The sequence below is a fragment of the Miscanthus floridulus genome, chromosome 11 (assembly GCF_019320115.1).
Source record: "Miscanthus floridulus cultivar M001 chromosome 11, ASM1932011v1, whole genome shotgun sequence".
Taxonomy (NCBI): Eukaryota; Viridiplantae; Streptophyta; class Magnoliopsida; order Poales; family Poaceae; genus Miscanthus; species Miscanthus floridulus.
This window is the reverse complement of record NC_089590.1, coordinates 63,928,505-63,950,188: the sequence shown is the minus strand read 5'-3', so window position 1 is coordinate 63,950,188 and position 21,684 is coordinate 63,928,505. Positions and strand designations below refer to the sequence as shown.

General features: G+C 46.4%; 2 protein-coding genes and 1 pseudogene across 2 annotated transcripts; 1 reads left to right on the top strand and 2 right to left on the bottom strand.

The window, feature by feature from the left end:
* Positions 1-1,179: 1,179 nt before the first annotated feature.
* LOC136493255 (probable galacturonosyltransferase-like 3) lies at positions 1,180-2,779 on the bottom strand. Its single transcript, XM_066489318.1, has one exon. It carries the CDS (start codon positions 2,634-2,636, stop codon positions 1,608-1,610), a length of 1,029 nt encoding a protein of 342 aa, XP_066345415.1. The 5' UTR covers positions 2,637-2,779; the 3' UTR covers positions 1,180-1,607.
* Positions 2,780-15,204: 12,425 nt separating this feature from the next.
* On the top strand, positions 15,205-18,805 carry LOC136493254 (probable beta-D-xylosidase 6). Its single transcript, XM_066489317.1, has 6 exons — positions 15,205-15,989; positions 16,289-16,455; positions 16,597-16,694; positions 17,075-17,425; positions 17,508-17,924; positions 18,015-18,805. Exons 1-6 carry the CDS (start codon positions 15,300-15,302, stop codon positions 18,611-18,613), a joined length of 2,322 nt encoding a protein of 773 aa, XP_066345414.1. The 5' UTR covers positions 15,205-15,299; the 3' UTR covers positions 18,614-18,805.
* A 1,127-nt stretch (positions 18,806-19,932) lies between these two features.
* Positions 19,933-20,638, bottom strand: LOC136492076 (uncharacterized; annotated as a pseudogene).
* Between the last annotated feature and the right edge of the window lie 1,046 nt (positions 20,639-21,684).

The following is a 21,684-nucleotide window of genomic DNA, read 5'->3' as shown; positions in this document are numbered from 1 at the left end:
AAACGATCAAACAAAAAGACTGTCACCACCATTGAACCTTTGGATGGCCTGTCACCGCTGCATTAATCCTGCACGAATCAGCATTGCCGTCGACAACATCACGCTCGCACGCTACCCTAATCGAGAGATCATCCCCTTCCCGGCAGCCTGATGTTAACTGAGGAGAAAAGGCAGAAAGGAACCGGACCTGGACTGGACCCTTTTCTCCCCCTCTCGCGCTCGCGCACGGGAGAAGCAAAGAATTTGCCGCCTTTTCTACAAAGATCCCCTCGAGCACTTGGCAAGCGCCCATTCGAATCACATGCCCCCAAACTCCACTGAAAATCATCCGTGGATCAGGCTTTAAGCAAAAGCGGTAAACTCAGATCAGATTCCTGAATTAGCCTTTGACTTTTGCTACACTATAGGAGTAAGTTAGAAGAACAGTATTTCATTTCATTCTGAGAGCATAACGGCATCTCAAATCTGGCTAGCTGTGCACTGCGATCAACGAATTTAAAATAGCAGCAGCTGTGCATTCGTACAAAAAATTATAAAACTACACCAAGAGGCATTTCCCAAGAACAACACCCCTTGTTTCCACCTGCTGAGCCCTAACCTCTGACGATCATATACAATAATATATAACCCTAGTTCCAAATATACCCAATTTTATTCCATGGAGATAAACCTGTGCCTGCACTACTATTGCTATTATATGGAAGTAGATTCAAGAATTTATAACAAGAACAAAATAAAGAATAGAATCTAAGGGCCTGGGCCTGGTTTAGATGCAAAATGAGTACGGTAGCGTTTTCATTGTTATTTGGTAAATAGTGTCCAATCATAGTCTAATTAGGCTTAAAAGATTCGTCTCGTGGATTTCGTCTAAACTGTGTAATTAGTTTTATTTTTTATTTATATTTAATGCTTCATGCATGCGTCTAAAGATTCGATGTGACGGGGAATGTGAAAAATTTTGCAAATTTTTTTGCAAACTAAACTGGATCCTGTTTAGATTCTAAAAAATTTTGCGCAGTACCCGTCACATCGAATCTTGCGGCACATGCATGGAATACTAAATGTAGATGAAAAAAAAACCAATTACACAGTTGGGTAAGAAATCGCGAGATGAAACTTTTAAACCTAATTAGTCTATAATTAGATACTAATTATTAAATACAAATGAAAGTGCAACAGTAGCCAAAATCCAATTTTTTTTTATCTAAACGGGGCCTAAAGATCTATGTTTCCAACAGGGCAAAAAAAACAACAGCTGTACACAGCCCATGTCTGCATTTCACCTCGGCTCCCACCCCATCTGCCACCAACGTGTGGGCCCGACGAATTTCAGTACCGACAGGGCCACTCCAACCAACGCCATTACGACTGACAGCATGGACTCATCAGGGGACCCACCCGGAGTGTCCAGGTGGGTCTAACGTGTCAGTGACTCGGTGCCCCGACGCCGACACCCACCCGTGGGAGAGTTTTTTTTTTTTTTGAAACAAAAACCACCCGTGGGAGAGTGGAACGGCGAAGCGAGCGGAGCAGCCAAGCGCCGTGGCATATGATCCGATCGGACGCGAGCAAGTCGATCGCGCTCCACCGATGTGGGGCCAGCATTGTCAGGCGACGGCGGCGAGGAGGTCGTCCCGGGCGCCGCGGCGGCGAAGAAGGTCGTAGGGAGCCCAGAGCGCGTCGAGCGGGCACGGCCGGCCGGCGTCCAGCCGCAGCCACGGCTTCCCCTTCCCGCTCCAGTGCAGCAGGCTGACCGGACCGGGGTGCAGCTCCCGGCACTGCCCCACCACGTTGTCGCCGCCGAGCCCGTGCTGGTTCCACCGGTGCTCCACGGCCTTCACCTCGCCGGCGAACACCAGCAGGAACGGCGGGAGGGAGCCCAGCTCGTAAATCCTGGCCTCCTGCTTCTGCACCTCCATCCAGTACTCCAGCTTCGCGGTGTACCCGCCGGAGCGCCACCTGTCCAGGTCGATGACCATGACCCCGGTGTTGAAGTAGCAGGGGACGCACGTCCGGTTGGCGAAGACGGCGGCGTACTCGGGGTGGCGCCAGAACGCGTCGGTGAAATAGGAGGTGAAGTTGGCGTGGCAGTACTCGGGGGCAGCGAGGGCGGCGTCGGGGCCTAGGTCGGTGTCCCAAAGGCGGGCGACGTCGTCGACCACGAGGAGGTCGGAGTCGAGGTAGAGCACGCGGGAGACGGAGCGCGGCAGGAGGTCCGCGAGGTAGATGCGGGCGTAGTTGAGGGGCTGGTCCAGCGCGCGCCGGACGGAGGAGGAGATCTTGCCCCGGACGAGGCGGGCGTCGAAGCGGTGCACGGTGGCCGGGAGCGTCGGGAAGGCGGCCGCCAGCGCGCGGCGGAGCGAGGCGAGGCGGCGCGCCGGGGAAGCCGAGGAGGCGACGAAGTGGAAGGCGATGGACTCCGGGCAGGCGGCGTGGTGGAGCACGGAGAGGACGCCGGCGAGGGAGCCCCGCAGGTAGGTGGCGTCCAGCGTCATCGCGATGTGGATCGTCGGCGCGCCCGCGCAGGCCGCGCCGTTGCGGAACGCCGGAGCCTCCCGGAACTCCGGAAGCTCCCCGCCGCCTCCGGCCGCCGCCGCGCACGTTGCGGCGAGGAGGACCACGGCGAGGACGCGCATTGCGTCCCCGGGATGTCCTTCAGCTACCCTCCCCCTCCCGGAGAATCGAGCGGAAGGGAATTTGATGGGTACGGGTGTGGGGAAGACGAGATTGGAAGGGGATGATGCGGAGTTAAAGAGCCGGGGGACCGGAGACAGGCTGGACGGAGGAAGACGTGTGACGGTGTGAGGTTTCCCTGTGGTTTTACGGGGGTTTTAGGTGGGTTTGTGCGTTTTCCCGGTAGTTTGGTTGGTAAGTTCCGTTGCGCAGAGAAACAACCCCGTGGAGTGCGGCTAGGCCCAAGCCCATACGTTTGGCTCGAAGCCCGCGACTCCGCGAATTGAACTGGACGGCTTGATTTCAAAAAAAAAAAAAAAGAACTGGACGGCTTCCTACGTTTTCAAAATTTCCAAATCCAAATCTCAAAAAGCTGGATCTGTTTGAAATACAGGATTTTTACAAAAAAAAAACATATAAAATTTTATAGAAATTAGTGCGATTTTATAGGAAAAATATACAAAGAAAATTTTCCGCATTCTAAGTAGGGCCTAACAAAGTCTACATGATATACATTTGGAAAACATCTTTTCTTATGGAAAACGTCTTTTTCACTCGCTCAACTATCGTCACAGTCTTCTCGAACTCCAAAACTAAACTAGGTAAGTTGCCTCCCTCAACCCCAAAACCAATTAAATCACCTTGTGATTTGGTTAGAAGTGGTTCTCAAGATGGTTTTGTCATTTATAATTAAAAATTTTTGGTAAACATTTGAATAAGGTTTTCAAACTCTGAAAAAATAGTGTGATCGTCTGTGCTACAACAATAATCAGTGCACCTTGTTTTCTATGCAGCAACAACAAGCATTGTCCATCCGTCCAATACACCTAGGCTTATTAAAATTTTGAGAAAATTCTAGTGACAGATTAGGGCATCTGCAATATCTCTAAGCTTATAAAAAATCGAGAAAATGGTAGAGATAGACTAGAACACGATAAATCCAAATAAAATAGTTAGAGAACATGAAAATATATCTAGAAGTTTCTAGAAATTAGATTTATCTCTAGGGAAGTAGAAAAAAAATATACCTAGAGCTCTAAAAAGATCCAAAACATTCTAATCAATGTCTAAAGCATTTAAAAACTTTCTACAATAAAAATGCGAGATATAACTGCCATGAATGCATTCGACATTAATGTACGTTGCATTTATATTGGTTGCTTGTCATGTTTTTTGTGCAGAAAGTTTTAGAAACACATTTATACATGGATTGAAATGATTTTAGAATTTAGAATTTTTCTTTGTATTTCCCATTTTTCTATAGCTCAATCTATTTTTTGGAAGCTTTTAGATATATTTTCATGATTTCTAAATATTTTTTTTTGGGTTTTAGTGTCCTATCATATCTCTAAGATTTTTCTCAAATTTTTAAAAGCTCAAAGATTATTTTTGTGGTTTAAAAACATTATTAAGTATTTACCATGATTTTACTTAAAAATAACAAAGCACCCAAAACCCATTTCTAACCAGAGGAAGGAGGTAACTTAGTGTCGGGGACCTAATACTGGGGTACCCCAGGAGGTGGAACAAATAACCATTGAACGTTAAAAACTTCTGGACGGACAAGGACGCCGCTACGTTCCTTGCCCGAATGACGGAAGTTTGGTCTCGTCTCGCCCGACGCCTTTGGGCTAGCCCCGCCTCGCCCGAGGGCTAAGGGCTGGCCTCCGTTCCGCCCGACACCTTCGGGACAGCTTCGCCTCGCCCGAGGGCTGAAGGCTAGTCTCCGCCTCACCCGACGCCTTCGGGACAGCTCCGCCTCGCCTGAGGGTTGAGGGATAGACTCTGCCTCGCCCGACCCCCGGGGGGTGGGCTCGGTCACGCCCAAGGGATAAGGACTAGACTCTGTCTCGCCCGACGACCGAGGACGAACCTCGCCCCATTCGATGTCTAAAGACTGGTTTCATCTTACCTGATAACTTCTCCCCCGTTCCCTCATGATGATGGGTACAGAGCAAGACAAGACGTTTGGGTCAACCACAGCTTCAAGGACCATACCCTACGCCTCGGTAGGAAAGGTACTGCTAGGGAGCGACTAGACGGGTGCTTTAGACCCTTCCGGGCGCCGCAGAGCCCAAAAGGTATTGCAGGCGCGTGCTCCTCGCCCTGTAGAGTTGTAGGCGCCGCCTTCTGCTCTGGGACACGGAACCCAACGAAGATATACGACAACCGCTACGCTCTAGAAAAGGATTTGCTATCTCCATGAATGACGGATATTCCGTCACCACGCTATGGACCCAAGGGAGCGGCGCCTGCTTCCCGACCCCTCAGGTCCACCAAATCAGAAGACCTTGCCCACGGCGCTACTTCGGACCCTGACCCCGCGTCCCTCCGACAGAGACTTATAGGAACCAGAAGGCGTGCGGAGCAAGGCTAGGGGAGGCTCATAAGTCAAAACCACTATACTACAGCCCGTACCCTGCGCAGGGCAGCATTCTGTAACCGACCTGACATTCTACAGAGGCATCGACAGTATTGTAGGCGCTTATCATCCTTCCACACCCATCAGAATGGGTAACCGAGCTGGGCAGACGTGAGCCACAAGGCTAGGTAGGGCACGCATCCTAAGCCCTCACCCTTGTAAAGCCGTCGCATTCATCTATAAAAAAGGGATGCGCTTCCTACAACAAAAAGGAGACCAAACGACACAAGACACACACACAGTCAAGCTGCTACCAAGCTCTTGGCCTCCTTTCGATCCTTCCATCAGAGACTTGGGACATGTCCCTCTCTCGATCGTTTGTATCCCCTACTACGAACTATTCACGGTGCTAATAACACGAGCAGCAACAAACTGAACGTAGGGATATTCAGCCCGAACCAGTATAAATCTTGTGTCCTTTAGCGCACCATCCGAAGCCTAACGCGCATTACTATAAATTTACTTGCCGGTGCTTGTACGAAACACCGACACTTAGGGTTGAGGGTCAGTTTGCCTGCTTTTAGAAATAGAGGTGAAAAATTGAAATCGTGACAATAATTCATGGAAGCAAAAAGGACTTTTATTCATCCTATTCCAACTAAAGAAATAAAGAATATGTTGTTGTCAGATCTTCTCAGGTTAGTAATGAATTGTGGACGTGTCTCGCACTGAGATTTGGTGGCAATATTTTTTCGCTCTTTGTTAAGATTTTTGTCATGGTTGATTGTTTTGTTGTTGAAGCACATATTATGAGTAAGTTGTTGGTAGAGTTGTTTTCATTACTTGTTGTAGCAATTGTTGCTAGTTTCTCTTGTACACCCTTGTGTAGGTTACTGTTCATGCTATTGATATTTTTTATCAATATACAGTCTGTTCGGCTGGGGCTGAAACGATCGTATACGATCGTGGATTATTACTGCTGGCTGGTTTGATGTGAGAAAAATACGGTTCTGGCTGAAAATTTACGATCGTTTATGACCCAGCGAACATGCTGATAATCTGAGTTTTTTTAAATAGAAGAATTCAACTGCAAGACTAGAGGTGTGCCAGCCATCAGCATTCATTGATGACCGCTCGTGGAATTTTTGGAAAAAAGCCCACAACAAATATCTTGTATTTAGAGCTCGCCCGCTTCATCGAGTCTGCAGATTGGGCTCAGAAGCCATCAAACTATCAAGCTAGCCTCGTTAAAGATTAAGATTTATTTTGAGAGAGAGATTAAGAATTGCACTATACATGTGAATATGATGGCGCAAAGTGTGATTGCACGGCAGCATTCATGATTTCTCTTTAAGGGCCTGTTTGGATTGCCCGAAAATTTTTCTGTTCCCGTGTTTTTTCTGTGAAATTGAACTCATTCCTGTGAATTTTCTGTAAGATTTCTGTGAATTTCTTGCGTTCCAAACATGCCTTAACTAGAGAGCCATAGCTTTAAACCAAGAATGAGATACATGCCCTGTTCGCTTGTCTTATAATTCGCATTTTTTAGCTTATTTTTTTCAGTCAGAATAATATTTTTCTCCTATAACGAATCAGCCGTTTCGGCTTATTTTTTCAGCGAAGCGAACGGAACCACAGTGCCACAGAAAATGGCCGACAGCTACCACGATACTACAACTCATCCGCACAGCACCTTCACAAAGCAAAAGCCAAGAACTGCCATCAGCCCATCACTTAGGACTCCTTTGGATAGTGTGGTGGAAAAGGCACGTGGGTTTGAGCCCCCAAGGGGAATTTTCCACTGCACCTGCCACCCCTGCCCTCCCAGGAGACGGAATTCCCTTGGGGGGAAATTACCGGCTACCGTTTGGGAACCACCGGGATACAAATCCCGGCCAGACAAAAAATATTCAAAAAATCAGAAAAAATGAAGATTTCAAAAATACAAGAGAACATAGGTTCATCTCACAGCTGGTCATCACCATTGGCTTTAGATGAGTGTGTTAAGCAACCCAAGAAAACAGACAAGAGTCCACAGGTTTACGACAAAAGTACATATTACATTAATCTTGCTGCATAACCAGGTAGAATTAACAACTGTCTCGGCATAACTGCACTACACACTATCCCTCACAACCAGCATCAGCAAGCTAGAGCATATAGAATCAGCCCTGCAATTGGATGAAGAAAAATCACTATTAGTCGATGCAATGTAATATTTGTAAAATGGTGCAATGTAAACCCAGACTGAAGCTAATTCAGATACTTAAGAAATACAACTCATCTCCAGAAAAAGCTGCACCTTAAATCCTACCAAACAGTGAAATGCATAATATTGGAGCTAATGAACTGTTTTGATATCGAATCACCAACTACCAAATTTAGACCTGTCGTTGGTAAGACATCATCAAATTTAGAGTGACAGTGCTATTGTCTGGAAGTAAACTACTGTGCTTTGTTCTGTGATTGAAGTTCATGTCCCTGGCATCAAGGTGCCATGGTAGCAACATGGTCAGTGGGCGTCTCTGGAGAATGGAGGAGAAAATAGTGCCAAACTTATCCAGAATAGATTGATATAGGCAACAAATGTTGTGCCCTGTTTTGATTCATTATCCCGGCATCCAGGTGCCATGATGGCAACCTGTGGACAGTGGGCGTCTGGAGAAAATGGAGTTGGGGCAACAGATTTCTTGTTGATGTTTGAATTCTAATGATGACAGATGCTAAGCTATATAGAACCAACAAAACTAAACTAGTTGAATTCGAATAAGATATGTGATTAAAGAAAGTACAGTAACTATCAACTTGAGTCTGTTACTGCCCAGGCTGCCTAAGCCCTCATGTCTGATCTGTTAGCCCCAGAGTGGTCCTGTGTTGCCTCTGCTCTGGCTGACCATGACAAAAATGTCAGCTTTGCAATCCAGTTAAACATACTCAGTACACTAAAGTATGGATATAATTCTTCCTGGAGAATTTGAACATTGTTGGTTTCTCTTGCTGTCCTCTGCTCTGACTGCGCTGGAAAGTGTCCTGTATTTATGTCGCTAGTGGCAAATTATAGCGACTTATTGTGCCCTATTGCTAGCTTTGACTAAAATCCGGTCAAACTTCTGAAACTTTGACAACTAATAGCTCTCAAAGTATTTAGTTTAAAGATATAATTATGGTATGGATAGATTTGTTTTGAATAACACTTCCATAATGACATAATCACATATATTTATTAGGCATTATAACTATTTCTTAATACAAAGTTATAGTCAAAGTCGCACCTTGAATGAAGAATGAAAAAAGTAAAAAAAAAAAACGTCATACTTTTGACCGGAGGGAGTAGTACTTGTGGTTATTTACAAAAAGATTTAATCTGGCTGTTATAGTTGGAACCCACTAGATGGAAGAACTAGACAATAAAATGAAAATTTCTGTACCCTATTATGAAAGTAGATACTCAATGGACCAGTAGCAGGAGTATTGACATAATGTTAGGGATATGGATGGTGAGTGTTATTAGAATAAAAAAAATAGATTATGTTCTGTGCACCATTCTGCTGCAGCAGATTACTGCAATACACAGTGATAGTGATATTATTTTTGAGCTCTATCATTCAAGGGTGTCTAAGCATGTCATATCATCTGGATCCTTTCTGTTCTCATTTAAGTGTGCTAAATTTATTTCCTTATAATGCAGAGAATCCTGGGTTGTACAAAGATAATGATTCTCGGCCTAGTGGAAGGCAGAACAATATGGACCAATGTTGAACTAGGGATAATTTATTCCATACAGAGGATTAAGACATTGATATTTAGCTCTTGGGTTTGTGAAGTTGATAAAAATTTCTCTGTTCACCTCATACTTCATGACGCTTGTTGCTTGCGCCTTCTCTTCATCTGAGAGCTCTTCCATGGATTCTAGAAGATCCATACACTTCTTGATAGAATAGTCACCTTTACTTGTTTCATCTAGTGATTCCACAAAAGTTTTGCTTTGCTTTATCTTGTGGTCCAAATAGCCTTGTAGAACTCCAACAATGCTTCTCTTTTTCCCACTTCCTGATCCCTTTTGTCCCGAACAAGAAGAGGAAGCTGGTTCTGCTCCAGTGAGGTCTATAGGTTCACTTGATGCCCTATGATCATCCATACTTGCAGAGAAAGGGTTCATGCTGCTATCTGGAGCATCTATGTCACTGGCGTTGACATGTTGAGTGGAAGACGGTGGGTGCAACTCAAGTGGCTCTGTTGATGTGAAATTTAATTCACCTATTGCAATGCTTCCTGTTTCATGTGGATAAATAAACTCAAGTCACATGAATGTCGCAAAAATATTAGCAGAAAAGGATAGTAGTAGCAGGAAAGCTACTACTGTACAGAACACACATTGAAATAAAAAGCTCCCAAGAACATTCCATGCAACAGTATCAGAACTTTAGAAGACACATAGGTTTTCACAATAGTATAGTCAAAATTACACATTGCACACTTGCATTTCATATCTTTGCGCAACACACATGGCAATCACATGTAATCAAAAGATAGTCGGCCACGTAGGCTGCATAACATTTGGCCATCCCTAATCTGATAAACTAGATCTAACACATAGATGGATCCTTTTATTGTTTCTTAAGTTGCAAGCGCTGCAATAAGAAGAATAAAGCTAAAGGAACATGAACCTCCAAAGCACACCTGACAACTGGTATTTTATAACAGTAAAAGTATGTCAATACATATCCTGCTTTCACATAAGAGATAACCATATGCATCAGGGTAGACCTGGGAGCAAACATGCTTCTAAACATATCCCTAATACACCATGTGAATACAAAACAAATTAAGGAAACCATGACTAAAAGACAAAAAGGTAAGATCACATTCTAACCAAAGTTTCTAAACAAAAAAGGAAACGGTTGAAAGTAAGGCTATAACAGCACTGCAGACCATGTTTTGATGTGCATAGATAGCTGGCAGCACTATTGCAAAGCAATGCAATATTGTGTCCAGTGAAAACAAGAATTGACAATTAAATAATGACAATAGAAGCACATGCTATAAGAGAATGTATGGATTTTCCGCTCAGCCCACTTTCCAACATGCAGGATGCTCTACTGAACCCCAACTAGGAGTTCATGACACAATTTGCAAAACAGGATGATAGGTGATTAATAAATAATAGGTTCAAGCTATAGGATGCTCTACAGCTGCACAGTTTGAGAAACACATGCTAATAGTTCAAAAAAAGTTATCTGTAGGACAGTTGCACAGCTGCAGTAGTCTAACAAAAAGCTATCTGCACTAGTAGCTGAATAAAAAGTTCACCTTCATACACTTTCTCACACTCGTGATACAAAGGAAATGCTTTTGCTTGGAACTTCTTAAGCCTTGAATGATCCTGGCAAATGCAAACTAAAGTTAGCAGCATAGTAACAAGCCAAATTATCTAGCAAGTGAAATAATCTTACAACATATATCAATAAGTTTCTTCCATTTATCTGGTAAAGCATTGATCATGCACAAAGTATCATTCCAGCCAACCCCACTTTCCTTAATCCCTGCCCGAATGGCCTTGTAGTTTCCTTTAATGTCCTTCTCCTTGTCTTGAATCTGTGCCTTCGAAAATCCAGCGGATGGAAACTTCTCATTGAAATGCTTTATGATACTTCTCTATCCTTCAGGTGACCAACCATTTTGGCCCTTAAACCTTTCATGATTGTGTTCTTGAAGTACATCAAGAAGTCCTTTCTCATAATTGAAGCTCCATGATGCTCTTGAGCTTTGTCCTTTAGTCATAGCTAGAGTTTACAAAAATAACATTCAAACACAACTGTAATAGTTTGGCGATATATAACATAACTCACATAGATAGGAAGTCATAAACATAGATGTCTTGTACAATAGCACATTGGCATGTTCAACATTTATTACATAACACACTACAAAATAATCTTCATGCTCTACGACTTGAGTGCTACTTCCTAAGCACGACTTTGATTGTAGCGTTCCCACATTTGCATGGCAATCTGATCTCTTAGGATGTTTGCAGCATGGTCTTGTAAATTCAGCGACTGCACATCATTTTGATGATTATCATCTCCTTGTGGCAGATCAACATGATCAGATTCTGGTATATAAGTAGGTTGGTGATCTAGCCAATTCTCGTCACCATTTAGACATCTAATTATGTTATGAAATACAGCGGCTGCTGTTGGAATTTTTATTTGAGATTCTATGGGATGATGTGTTCCCACTTTCAGAATTTGAAACCTTTTCTTAAGAATCCCAATAGCCCTCTCAATATGGTTTCTAAGAAGTGCATGATGATGATTGAAAAGCTCTTTGTGATCAGCATATTCTCTTCTTCGAGATGAGCGCCGCCGAAACTCAGCAATGTGATATCTAACTCCTCGATAAGGCGCCAGGAATTGTGGTGCATTTGCATACCCACCATCCACAAGATAAAACTTTCCCTCAGGAACTTGGAAACCCTTGGAAATAGCTGATCGAAGAACTCCAGCATCTGAAGCAGACCCTTCCTACCCACAAGAGATAAATGTGAAGTTTAGGTTGAAGTCACATGCTACCATGACATTCTGAGATAGTGTGCCTTTCCTATTCCTATATGGGGGGGCTTTCTCTTATGCAATTGTGATAGGCACATGTGTGCCGTCGATAGCACCAATACAATTCTGTAAAAAAAATGAAACTTAAAAACAGAGCAAAATGTTGGAGAGACAGTAAGGTATAGTGTTATGCCTTACCCGAAAAAGAGCCAAAATCTAGGATCCGTAGTGATCTTGGGGTGAGTTTGGTTGGAAGTAGGAAGCTTCACAAATCTATAGGTGAGAGTGGGAATGATATTGAAAACTGCCCTTATGTGCCTATGGACAGTTTCACCACTATGCTGAAATGTTTTCTTCAGTCTATCATTGCTAGCATTGTGTGAAATCATATACATAAACATCCCTAGCTGCTCCTCAACGGTAACACCTCGTGTGTCACACAATAGACCCTCACGCCTAAGATAGTTGCATGTCTCCTTAAATATTCATGTCTCCATACGAAACTCAGATTTACACCAATTCTCGTGCCCCTCCAGAATTTCCTTCACCTTCTTAGCACCAGTATACTCGGAGGTATGCTCTGGCCTCTTCTCTTCATTCAGACATTCAAGTATTCAGGAACAATGACAAGAAACAATTCATCATCATCTTCTTCTTCCATCTGTATGAATTTCCTAATTTTCTCCTTCCTAGAGCCCATTATCTAAAAGTTGCAAATAGAAACAAGCTGAGATATTATCCTACTTGTGTATTTATAATAAAGTATGTGTTAGTACTTTATTTTTCTCTCTGAACCGAACAAGATCACAGGTAGCAGTACTAATTCTGCAAGCATATTCATAGTGTGACCCTTATATTTGACATTAGCATCAGCTCTATACTAGCTGAGATATAATTAGTAAAAGTCACATATGCCAAACAAACAAGAATGCATAGTCATAATTTTTGCAGAAATCAGCACAAAGAAATAATGCTGAGCAGACCAGCATCGCTTGAAATTACATAACAAATATATAAAATAGTATAATCTACGCATAGTTAACTGAAGATAGGCATTAGAGTTCCAAAATGTCTCACAGAGCATCATCTCAGCTTAGTTAACTATGCTTATCCTTTTTTGTGTTAGTCTTAGTCTCCTCTTTGCTTATCCTTTTTTGTGTCCTGTCCTGGCCTACCCCAATTTGTCGCTGGTATAGCAACATCAATTCATTAGCTAGACTCGCGGATTGTTTATTTACTACTGTTTATTTACTAAGGTTGCTCTTCAGACTTCATCATAACTGAAATATATACAACCATACTCATATATGTGTAATAAGAAGTCATGTTTATACTTGTTTCCCAAACGTGTAAATTTCAAAGGAGCTCAGTACAGTTGACAGTGCATTCTAGGGGATTTTGCTTGCTTTCATGTCAATTTACCGTTATCACTACATTGTTCTAACCACTGTTTGTTTGACTATTAGATCTACTGCCACTTGTCCTAGCATAGAGTTGTCACATGCTTCTGATACAGAATTACGGAAACACTAGGATGCAAAGTGACGAGAAACCATTGATCCCAGATTTTGTCAGGACTCGGGACAAAGAAAAATCGTGTTTCTCAGCTAAAATACCATTTGGTTCTCTGGTTGTAGTTTTATCTTTGCCCTCAATTCTATGACTCGTTTTTATTGTACTCATACATCTCGTCAATTCCTTGATGGATTAAAGTAAAGTGAACTCGTACAGGATTGGTAAAAAAAGATCATGGAAACGATTCGTACTTTAATATTAGAAAAAAAAATATAGATGGTATAACTGTGAGTTGTTATGGATTTTAATTCTATATAAGAAAATACTCAATTAAAGTAAAGTGATGAATTCAAGTAGTTTAGGCCAACTTATTTTACTCGCAACTTGTTTTACGCGTATAGGGTCTGTTTTTGGTTTTAAGCTTCAGAAAGTATATATAGGTATACATAGTTAACTGAACTACACTACTACTAATGAACACAGAGCACTATCTCATGAAATGTCTCCTGGAAAAAGCTTACTAACACCTGACCAAGGTGTTTTTTTTTAAAAAAAGAACAGCAGTGTGATTATTGGCACTCGACAAAGACAGTGATGCTACTGGTGATTGGTGACATTCAGGCTTTGGTTACACTATCAGTCCAAAAATACAACTCTGAACATAAGATTCAGAACTCAACCAAATAATATGCACACCCTATACTACACTGCATGTAATCCACGATGGAATAAGAAATTCCAGAATAGTCTAGAAGAGAATAGCGTGCAATCCGAAGTACTGTAGGAGCAGGCAAGTCCAAGAAGCAAGAACGGGAACAGGAACAGAGACGGGTACTCACCTCTCCTTTCCCCTTCTCCCTCGTTGCTCCTGCTGCGCCTTGTCGGTCGTCCCAAACTGCTCCTCCAATTCTTCGACGGGAGTGCAGAGAAATGAAGACCAACAGATCTAACAAGAAATAATATTTTGCAGTTGCAGATCAACTTCTCCCACGACAGATCTAACAAGAAACAACGGAGCCAAGATTGGGAAAGACAGAGGGGAAAGGGACATGGAGACTCACCACGACGACGGACGGCAGGACAATTGGCGAAGACACGGCCCTGGAGAGTGACGACGTGCTCTAGGACGATGGTACCTGGGCGTTCTTGGCGAGACAGAACAGGGGCGGCCGCTGCAGATCCACTTCTCCCTGCAGATCTCCCGCTTCTTGGAGGGCTCGCGCTTCTTCGAACAGATCTAAAGCGGCCTGGTGACGCAGGGAGCAAGCGAGACGGGGAAGGAGTGAACGCCATGGGCGAGAAGAAAGCAAGCGAGACGGGGAAATAAATCGACGAGTGCCTCAACGGGGAAGGACCTACAAGGCGCGAAGACGAGTAGGATACGGGAGCAGCGGCGGCGGCACCGTGACGGGCTGGGACGACAACGGCTAGCGCAAGCGATGGAGGCGGCGGCGCTCAAACCCTAGCCGCCATGCTTTCCTGGGCGAGGAGACACGGGAGGGCGAGGACCGAGCGAGTGTCGAGGAGACGGGGAAAGAAATAAACGGGTGCGGAGGAGTTTTTTCTTTTCCCCGTCGATTGACGCGGATAGAGTACAGAAGCCATGCGCTTTTTCTGGCTCGCGATGATTCCAAATGGGCACCGGGGATCGACGGGGAAGCAAACGCACGGGCGCTTCTCCACCCGCGGATTGGACGGGGATCCCTGCGGGTATTGGGGTACCCAAACGAGCCCTTAACAAAGACGATGAACGGTGCAGCAAGCATTAACAAACGAGAAAGAAATCAAGAATATCTCTCTCTCTCTCTCTTTTTCCCTAAGAACCAGAAAGAATATCTTGTTGCGGGTCCAAACACGATTCCCTGAGTCCTGATTCCCCGCGACAAGCCAAAGCGTGACTGTTTCAAGTGGCCATACTTATCCAAAATGAATTACGCATAGGCCGTGCTAGCAAGCAACTGATCCTAGTCATACACTAGGCAGCGGGCAGCTAACCCTCCACTCCACGACGCAAACCATCCAGCCCCACACGCCGGGTCAGTCTCCGCGCCGTCCCGTGACAACACTGCAGCTAGCTAGCTCAGTGGGTCGTCGCTTAAACGGCAAGCCACTCGAGCCGAGCGCACGGCCAAATTGTTGTGTTGGACCGAAATCAGGATCCTCCCCACCAAACGGCTACGCTGCCCCGCCAATTCGCCATGCTTCTCGCCCTCCTCTGCCTCCTCGCCTGCGCCGGCGCCGGCGCAGCAGCAGCAGGCGCCGCCGCCGCGCCGAACGCGCGCCCGCCGTGCGCGTCGCCTTACTCGACCAGCAGCGCCTACCCGTTCTGCGACGCCTCGCTCTCCATCCCGGCCCGCGCGCGCGCGCTCGTCTCGCTGCTCACCCTGGACGAGAAGATCGCGCAGCTGTCCAACACGGCGGGCGGCGTCCCGCGCCTGGGCATCCCGCCCTACCAGTGGTGGTCCGAGTCGCTCCACGGCCTCGCCGACAATGGGCCCGGGGTCAACTTCTCCTCGGGCCCCGTCCGCGCCGCCACCTCCTTCCCGCAGGTCATCCTGTCCACCGCCGCCTTCAACCGCTCGCTGTGGCGCGCGGTCGCCGAGGCCGTCGCGACGGAGGCCCTCGGCATGCACAACGCCGGCCAGGCCGGCCTCACGTACTGGGCGCCCAACATCAACATCTTCCGAGACCCGAGGTGGGGCCGCGGCCAGGAGACGTCCGGGGAGGACCCCGCTGTCGCCGCCGCGTACTCCCTCGAGTATGTCAAGGGCTTCCAGGGGGAGCAAGGGGAGGAAGGCAGAATCAGGCTCTCTGCGTGCTGCAAGCACTATACAGCGTATGACATGGAGAAATGGGAAGGCTTCTCGAGGTACACCTTCAATGCCAAGGTGAACACATTCACGTCTCTTCATTTCTCTGAACTTGTATAATCTTGATTAAACAAGTTCCGTAGATAGCCACTGCCCACCAGCCAATCTTATCTTGAGTCACGCATCATAGAGAAACACTGACATGTTCTGCTCGAGGGCGCATGTTAAGATGTTCGTGCCTTCGTGGTAAACTGAACTGAAAAAAAAATCAATCAAAATTTCTCTCTTCATATACTCTGCTTAGTTCAAAAGTCGAAGTACAGCCTTGGAATCACCATATTTCTTTGCAAGTCGGGATTGTAATCCACTGCTGGCAGGTAAATGCACAAGATTTGGAAGACACGTACCAGCCGCCTTTCAAGACCTGCATCCAGGAGGCTCGTGCTACCTGCTTGATGTGTTCATATAACCAGGTCAATGGCGTGCCTATGTGTGCTAACAAAGATCTTCTACAGAAGACCAGGGATGAATGGGGCTTCCAGGGGTACGCTACTTGTTCTTCCTCTAAATTTGCCTCTGTTGAGACTTGGACCACAGAATATGAATGACAAGGAATTTCATTATATGAACCACCAAATCCAGCATTTCCATTTTTGTTTACCTGTGTTCATTTGATTCTCTCAAGGTATATTACATCTGATTGTGATGCTGTGGCAATTATTCATGAAAACCAGACATACACTAAATCAGACGAAGATTCAATAGCAATTGTTCTTAAGGCAGGTTAGTACCCTCAAACCTTCTCTCTTATACTGAGAAATGCGTGATTTGTTTCTCTTTGTAGACTAGAAGTGGCTTCTCAGTCAAATCTAGCAGTTCAAAAGTAGATACTATGAGTATGTAGGAAAAATGGTAGTCAGGTCCAACTGATGTAAACCTTGTTTTGGTAACCCCCAATATTGCAAAGATATTTACATACTTGTTCCATTTTGAGGCTTCTCCTTTCTGTTTCCAGTGATTCCTTGAGAACCTTGATGTTCGGAGGTTTTGACGTCTTGTCAAACTAAATTTCTTAGAACATCATCTGCCATCTGACCATTTACGTCTTGAATCTATCAGCTAATCTTTTGCTGAGGTGTTAGAGTTACTCTTTTTTTTTGAAGGAATGGATATCAACTGTGGTTCTTTCCTAGTTCGGCATACTAAGTCAGCAGTTGAGAAGGGAAAGGTTCAAGAACAAGATATTGACCGTGCCCTTTTTAATCTATTCTCTGTTCAATTGCGTCTTGGAATATTTGATAAGCCCAACAACAACCAATGGTTCACTCAACTAGGGCCCAACAATGTGTGCACGAAAGAGCATAGAGAGCTTGCAGCAGAAGCTGTAAGGCAGGGTGCTGTCCTTTTGAAGAATGACCATAGTTTTTTGCCTCTGAAGAGAAGCGAAGTTAGACATGTTGCCATCATTGGACCATCTGCAAATGATGTGTATGCGATGGGTGGAGACTATACAGGTTTCACATCACTGCCTCAAATGAACATTTGCTTTAACTTACTATTTTGCATGCATTTTAACATTATATTCACTTTATTCAGGTGTAGCCTGCAATCCGACGACCTTCCTTAAGGGCATTCAAGCCTATGCTACACAGACAACGTTTGCCACTGGATGCAAGGATGTTTCCTGTAACTCAACAGAATTGTTTCGTGAAGCTATTGAAGCAGCTAAAAGAGCTGATATTGTTGTTGTAGTTGCTGGCTTGAACCTGACAGAAGAGCGTGAAGACTTCGATAGAGTGAGCCTTCTCCTTCCAGGCAAGCAGATGAGCCTCATACATACCATTGCTAGTGTAGCGAAGAAGCCCCTTGTGTTGGTTCTCTTGGGTGGTGGTCCTGTTGATGTTTCATTTGCAAAGCAAGATCCACGAATTGCAAGCATTCTTTGGCTCGGATATCCTGGTGAGGTTGGTGGCCAAGTCCTTCCAGAAATTCTTTTTGGAGAGTACAACCCAGGTGAGTAAATAACCTCTTGAAAAATATATGACTATTGCAATGAAAAGTTGTGGTGGCCACTGGACTAATTTGGTGCGTGCTATAATGCAGGAGGAAAGCTGCCTATAACTTGGTATCCCGAATCCTTTACTGCTATTCCGATGACTGATATGAACATGAGAGCTGACCCTTCACGTGGTTACCCTGGGAGAACATATCGTTTTTACACTGGAGATGTAGTGTATGGTTTTGGATATGGTTTAAGTTACTCCAAATATTCATATAGCATCTTGTCAGCTCCAAAGAAGATCACCGTGTCGCGTTCATCAGTTTTGGACATTATTAGTAGAAAGCCCGCATACATAAGGAGGGATGGACTAGACTTCGTGAAAACTGAAGATATTGCGTCGTGTGAAGCTCTGGCATTCTCTGTTCAGGTCGCTGTTTCAAATCATGGTAGCATGGATGGGAGTCATGCTGTTCTTCTGTTTGCAAGATTGAAATCAAGCGTTCCAGGCTTTCCTATAAAACAGCTGGTTGGCTTTGAGCGTGTCCACACGGCGGCTGGCAGTGCATCAAATGTGGTGATTACCGTGGACCCTTGCAAGCATATGAGCGCAGCCAATCCTGAAGGCAAAAGGGTACTGTTATTGGGTGCCCATGTTCTAACGGTGGGTGATGAAGAGTTCGAATTATTCATTGAACTCTGACAGGGATGTAGAAGCCTTACCATTTATGGAGTTCAAATTTGGAATAATCTGATGAATGAAACTTGTAAAGAAACACGCTGTAAAGATTCATCATTGAGCTGGGTGCAAGTACAGTAAACATGCTGTAAAGATTCATCATTGAGTTGGATGATAATACAATTGCAGCCATTGCAGTATAAACTTCCAGAAATACATCCAGCGCACTGCTCTGAATCGTAATAACATTGTTTGCGGCTAGGTTTTTAAGTACCAGTAGATGTGCACGGCGACGGGGTTTTTGGCACTACTAGGCTAGCAGTGCAGATGTTCGAATAGACACAAATAAACGTTCTTGTCTTCAGTTTGTGAGTGCGAATGCTATGTGACTTGTTCTGAACGCTGAAAACCTCAGCCAAGGTTGGGAAGGTTCAGGTGCCGGCATCCTCTTCGCGCGGCGCGCCTCAACTGGTTGATGTGCGACTTGTGCGTGGCCTAACGGGGCTGCTGCAGGTGCAGGGAATGGGAATACACGATTTCAGTTTCGTTGTTTCGAACCCGAAAACGAGCCATTCGAGGCGTTTTGTCGCGCCATACTAGTTTAGTAACAAAAACCGAGCAACGGGCTCATCGCCAAGTTGCCATCGGCGTGGCCCCAGCCGACGCGCGAGGGCGAGGTGGCACCGCCACGCCGCGCCGCACCACAGGGGAACCGGATCGGAACTAGTAGCCCACGTGCTTTCGTTTGAGGCTTTTTCTGTGTGTCATTACGAAACATGCTTAATTTTTATGTGTTTGTTTAGTTTCCAAAAAGTTTCTTAAAAAAAATACTACAGCAGTCATCACATCGAATCTTGCGATACGTGCATGGAGCATTAAATATAGACGAAAAAAATTAATTGCACAGTTTGGTTGGAAATTGCGAGACGAACGTTTCGAGTCTAATTAGTCCATGATTGAATACTAATTGCCAAATAAAAACGAAAGTGCTACAGTAACCAAATTTTCAAAATTCCCGAACTAAACACGCACAATGTCACTAAAAAGTTTATATGGATCTTGTTACCATGACACTAAACTTTCTTGTCCTCCACGCTATTCTGTTCGCCTTAGGTTAGATTTCCACCGTTTGCTAGCCCTAACATGTGGGCCTGACCAGGGAAAATGTACAAAATGGCCCCCTCTCTCCCAATCCCTCCCCACGTACGTCGCGCTCCTGCGGTCCTGCCCCTTCGGCGCCATGCCTCATAATAGAGGAACTCCGACCAGACCAAAGAATCACCAGCAGAAGACCAATATTTTCACCAGTCATCAACACTTAAAAATACATCACTGTAACATTACTACAAACAGAGATCCCACCTACGGTAGTAGCTTCTTGACGACGAGGAGGAGGAAGCAGAGGACGTCGTCGAGGAGGACAACGACGACCGCGACGCCAACGGGGCCGCCTAGGCCTCGCCCGCCACTGCTGGCTCCACGGACTTCGCCGTCGGGGCAGGCGACGACGACGGCGATAGCCAACGGGCCATGAACAGGGAGAGGGAGCGGTACCGGTGGTGCTCGGGCGGGCTTCGACGGAGAGGGCCGTGCTCATGCGGCGGCGGCTGCGGTGGCGGGGGGCGTCTCCGTCGAGAGGCGGGAGCGCCTACGGGCGGAGCAGGAAGGACGTGAGCCGCATTGGCCGAATCTAGCCATTGTGGAAGAACTCGTCGGCGGAGGACATCGCAGCCGCGCGCGGGAGACGGACAGCGCGAGGAGAAGTCAAAGTCGAATCCCAGCTTGCAGCCGTCGTACTCATCCGCAGTGCTGGGGCCATCGCGCGCCGGGCTCCCCGGCGCGCTGTAGAAGCAACCGGCAGCGGAGAACGATGGGTCGCGGGCGGGGCTGGACGGCACGCTGTAGAAGCAACCGGCAACGGATAACGATGGGTCGCGGTCGGGGCCGGATGGCGCCGCTTACGAAGGGTGTGGAGCATGCACTTTCCTCCCCACTTGCGCATCCAATGTCGCAGCCACTGGCAGTGTGGTCGCCGGAGCTGGCGGCCATCGGGCCGGCGACGGGTGCTGGCGAAAGGCTCTCGCCCTGGCCCCGGCGGTGGCGGTGGTGCCCGCGTCGCTGGATCCGCAGGCAGTGGATGGCCCCACCCTGGTCTACCTATTCACGTTGTCGACCTCCGTTCTCATTACACCACCGACAAGGTGCTAGCCGCACCCGCCTTGCCGGCGTTCGAGTTCCTCTATCCTGAGGCATGGCGCCGGAGGGGCAGGCCCGCAGGAGCGCGACGTGCATGGGGAGGGATTGGGAGAGAGGGGGCATCTTGTATATTTTCCTTGGTCAGGCCCACATGTCAGAGCTAGCAAACAGTGGAAATCTAACAGAAGGTGGACAAAATGGCGTGGAGGACAAGAAAGTTTAGCGTCATGACATTAGGGTCTGTGTGAACTTTTTAGTGGCACATAGAAATAGAGCATCTTTTATAATAGCACATAGGGAAAAGCCTCTTCTACTTTTCTTTCTCTTCACTCCTGTTCCCCTGTCTCCCTCTCGTGATCTTGTCGCATCGCACTCGCACCCGCACCGCAACAAAAATGTGCCTTCTTGAACTCTCCCCCCTCCCCGTCGCGGATCGCCATGGCCGCCGGCCTCGCCTTCCCGGTCCCTGTCCCTGTGGCCTCCTCTATATATGGCCATGCAGCCCGAGCCCATCGGCCCGGGCCAAGGCATGTTTTTTTTGCCTGGCCCAAGTCCGGCCCGCCCCGGCGGCTAGCGGGCCTAGGCTGGCACGGCCCAGAGGAGCAAGCCATGCCTGGGCCTTACCCTAGGCACGTGGCCCAGCACGACATGCCTCGCTCCTCAACCGGAGGCCTGCTGGTGGCCCAGCCTACCCCCTCCCCGCGCCCCTCCCTGCGCCCCCGCATATATAAGCGGGGAGCGTCAGCTTGAGCCCGAGCCGCATCCACAATCTAGCGAATCTGGGCTCTCTCGTGATCTCGTCCATCGTCCCTGACTTTGGTAACCTCGATCCGCCTATCTAACCCTGTCTCCACTCTCCTCCCTTCTCCCTCTCTCCTCTCGACCTCTCGCTCTCGGTG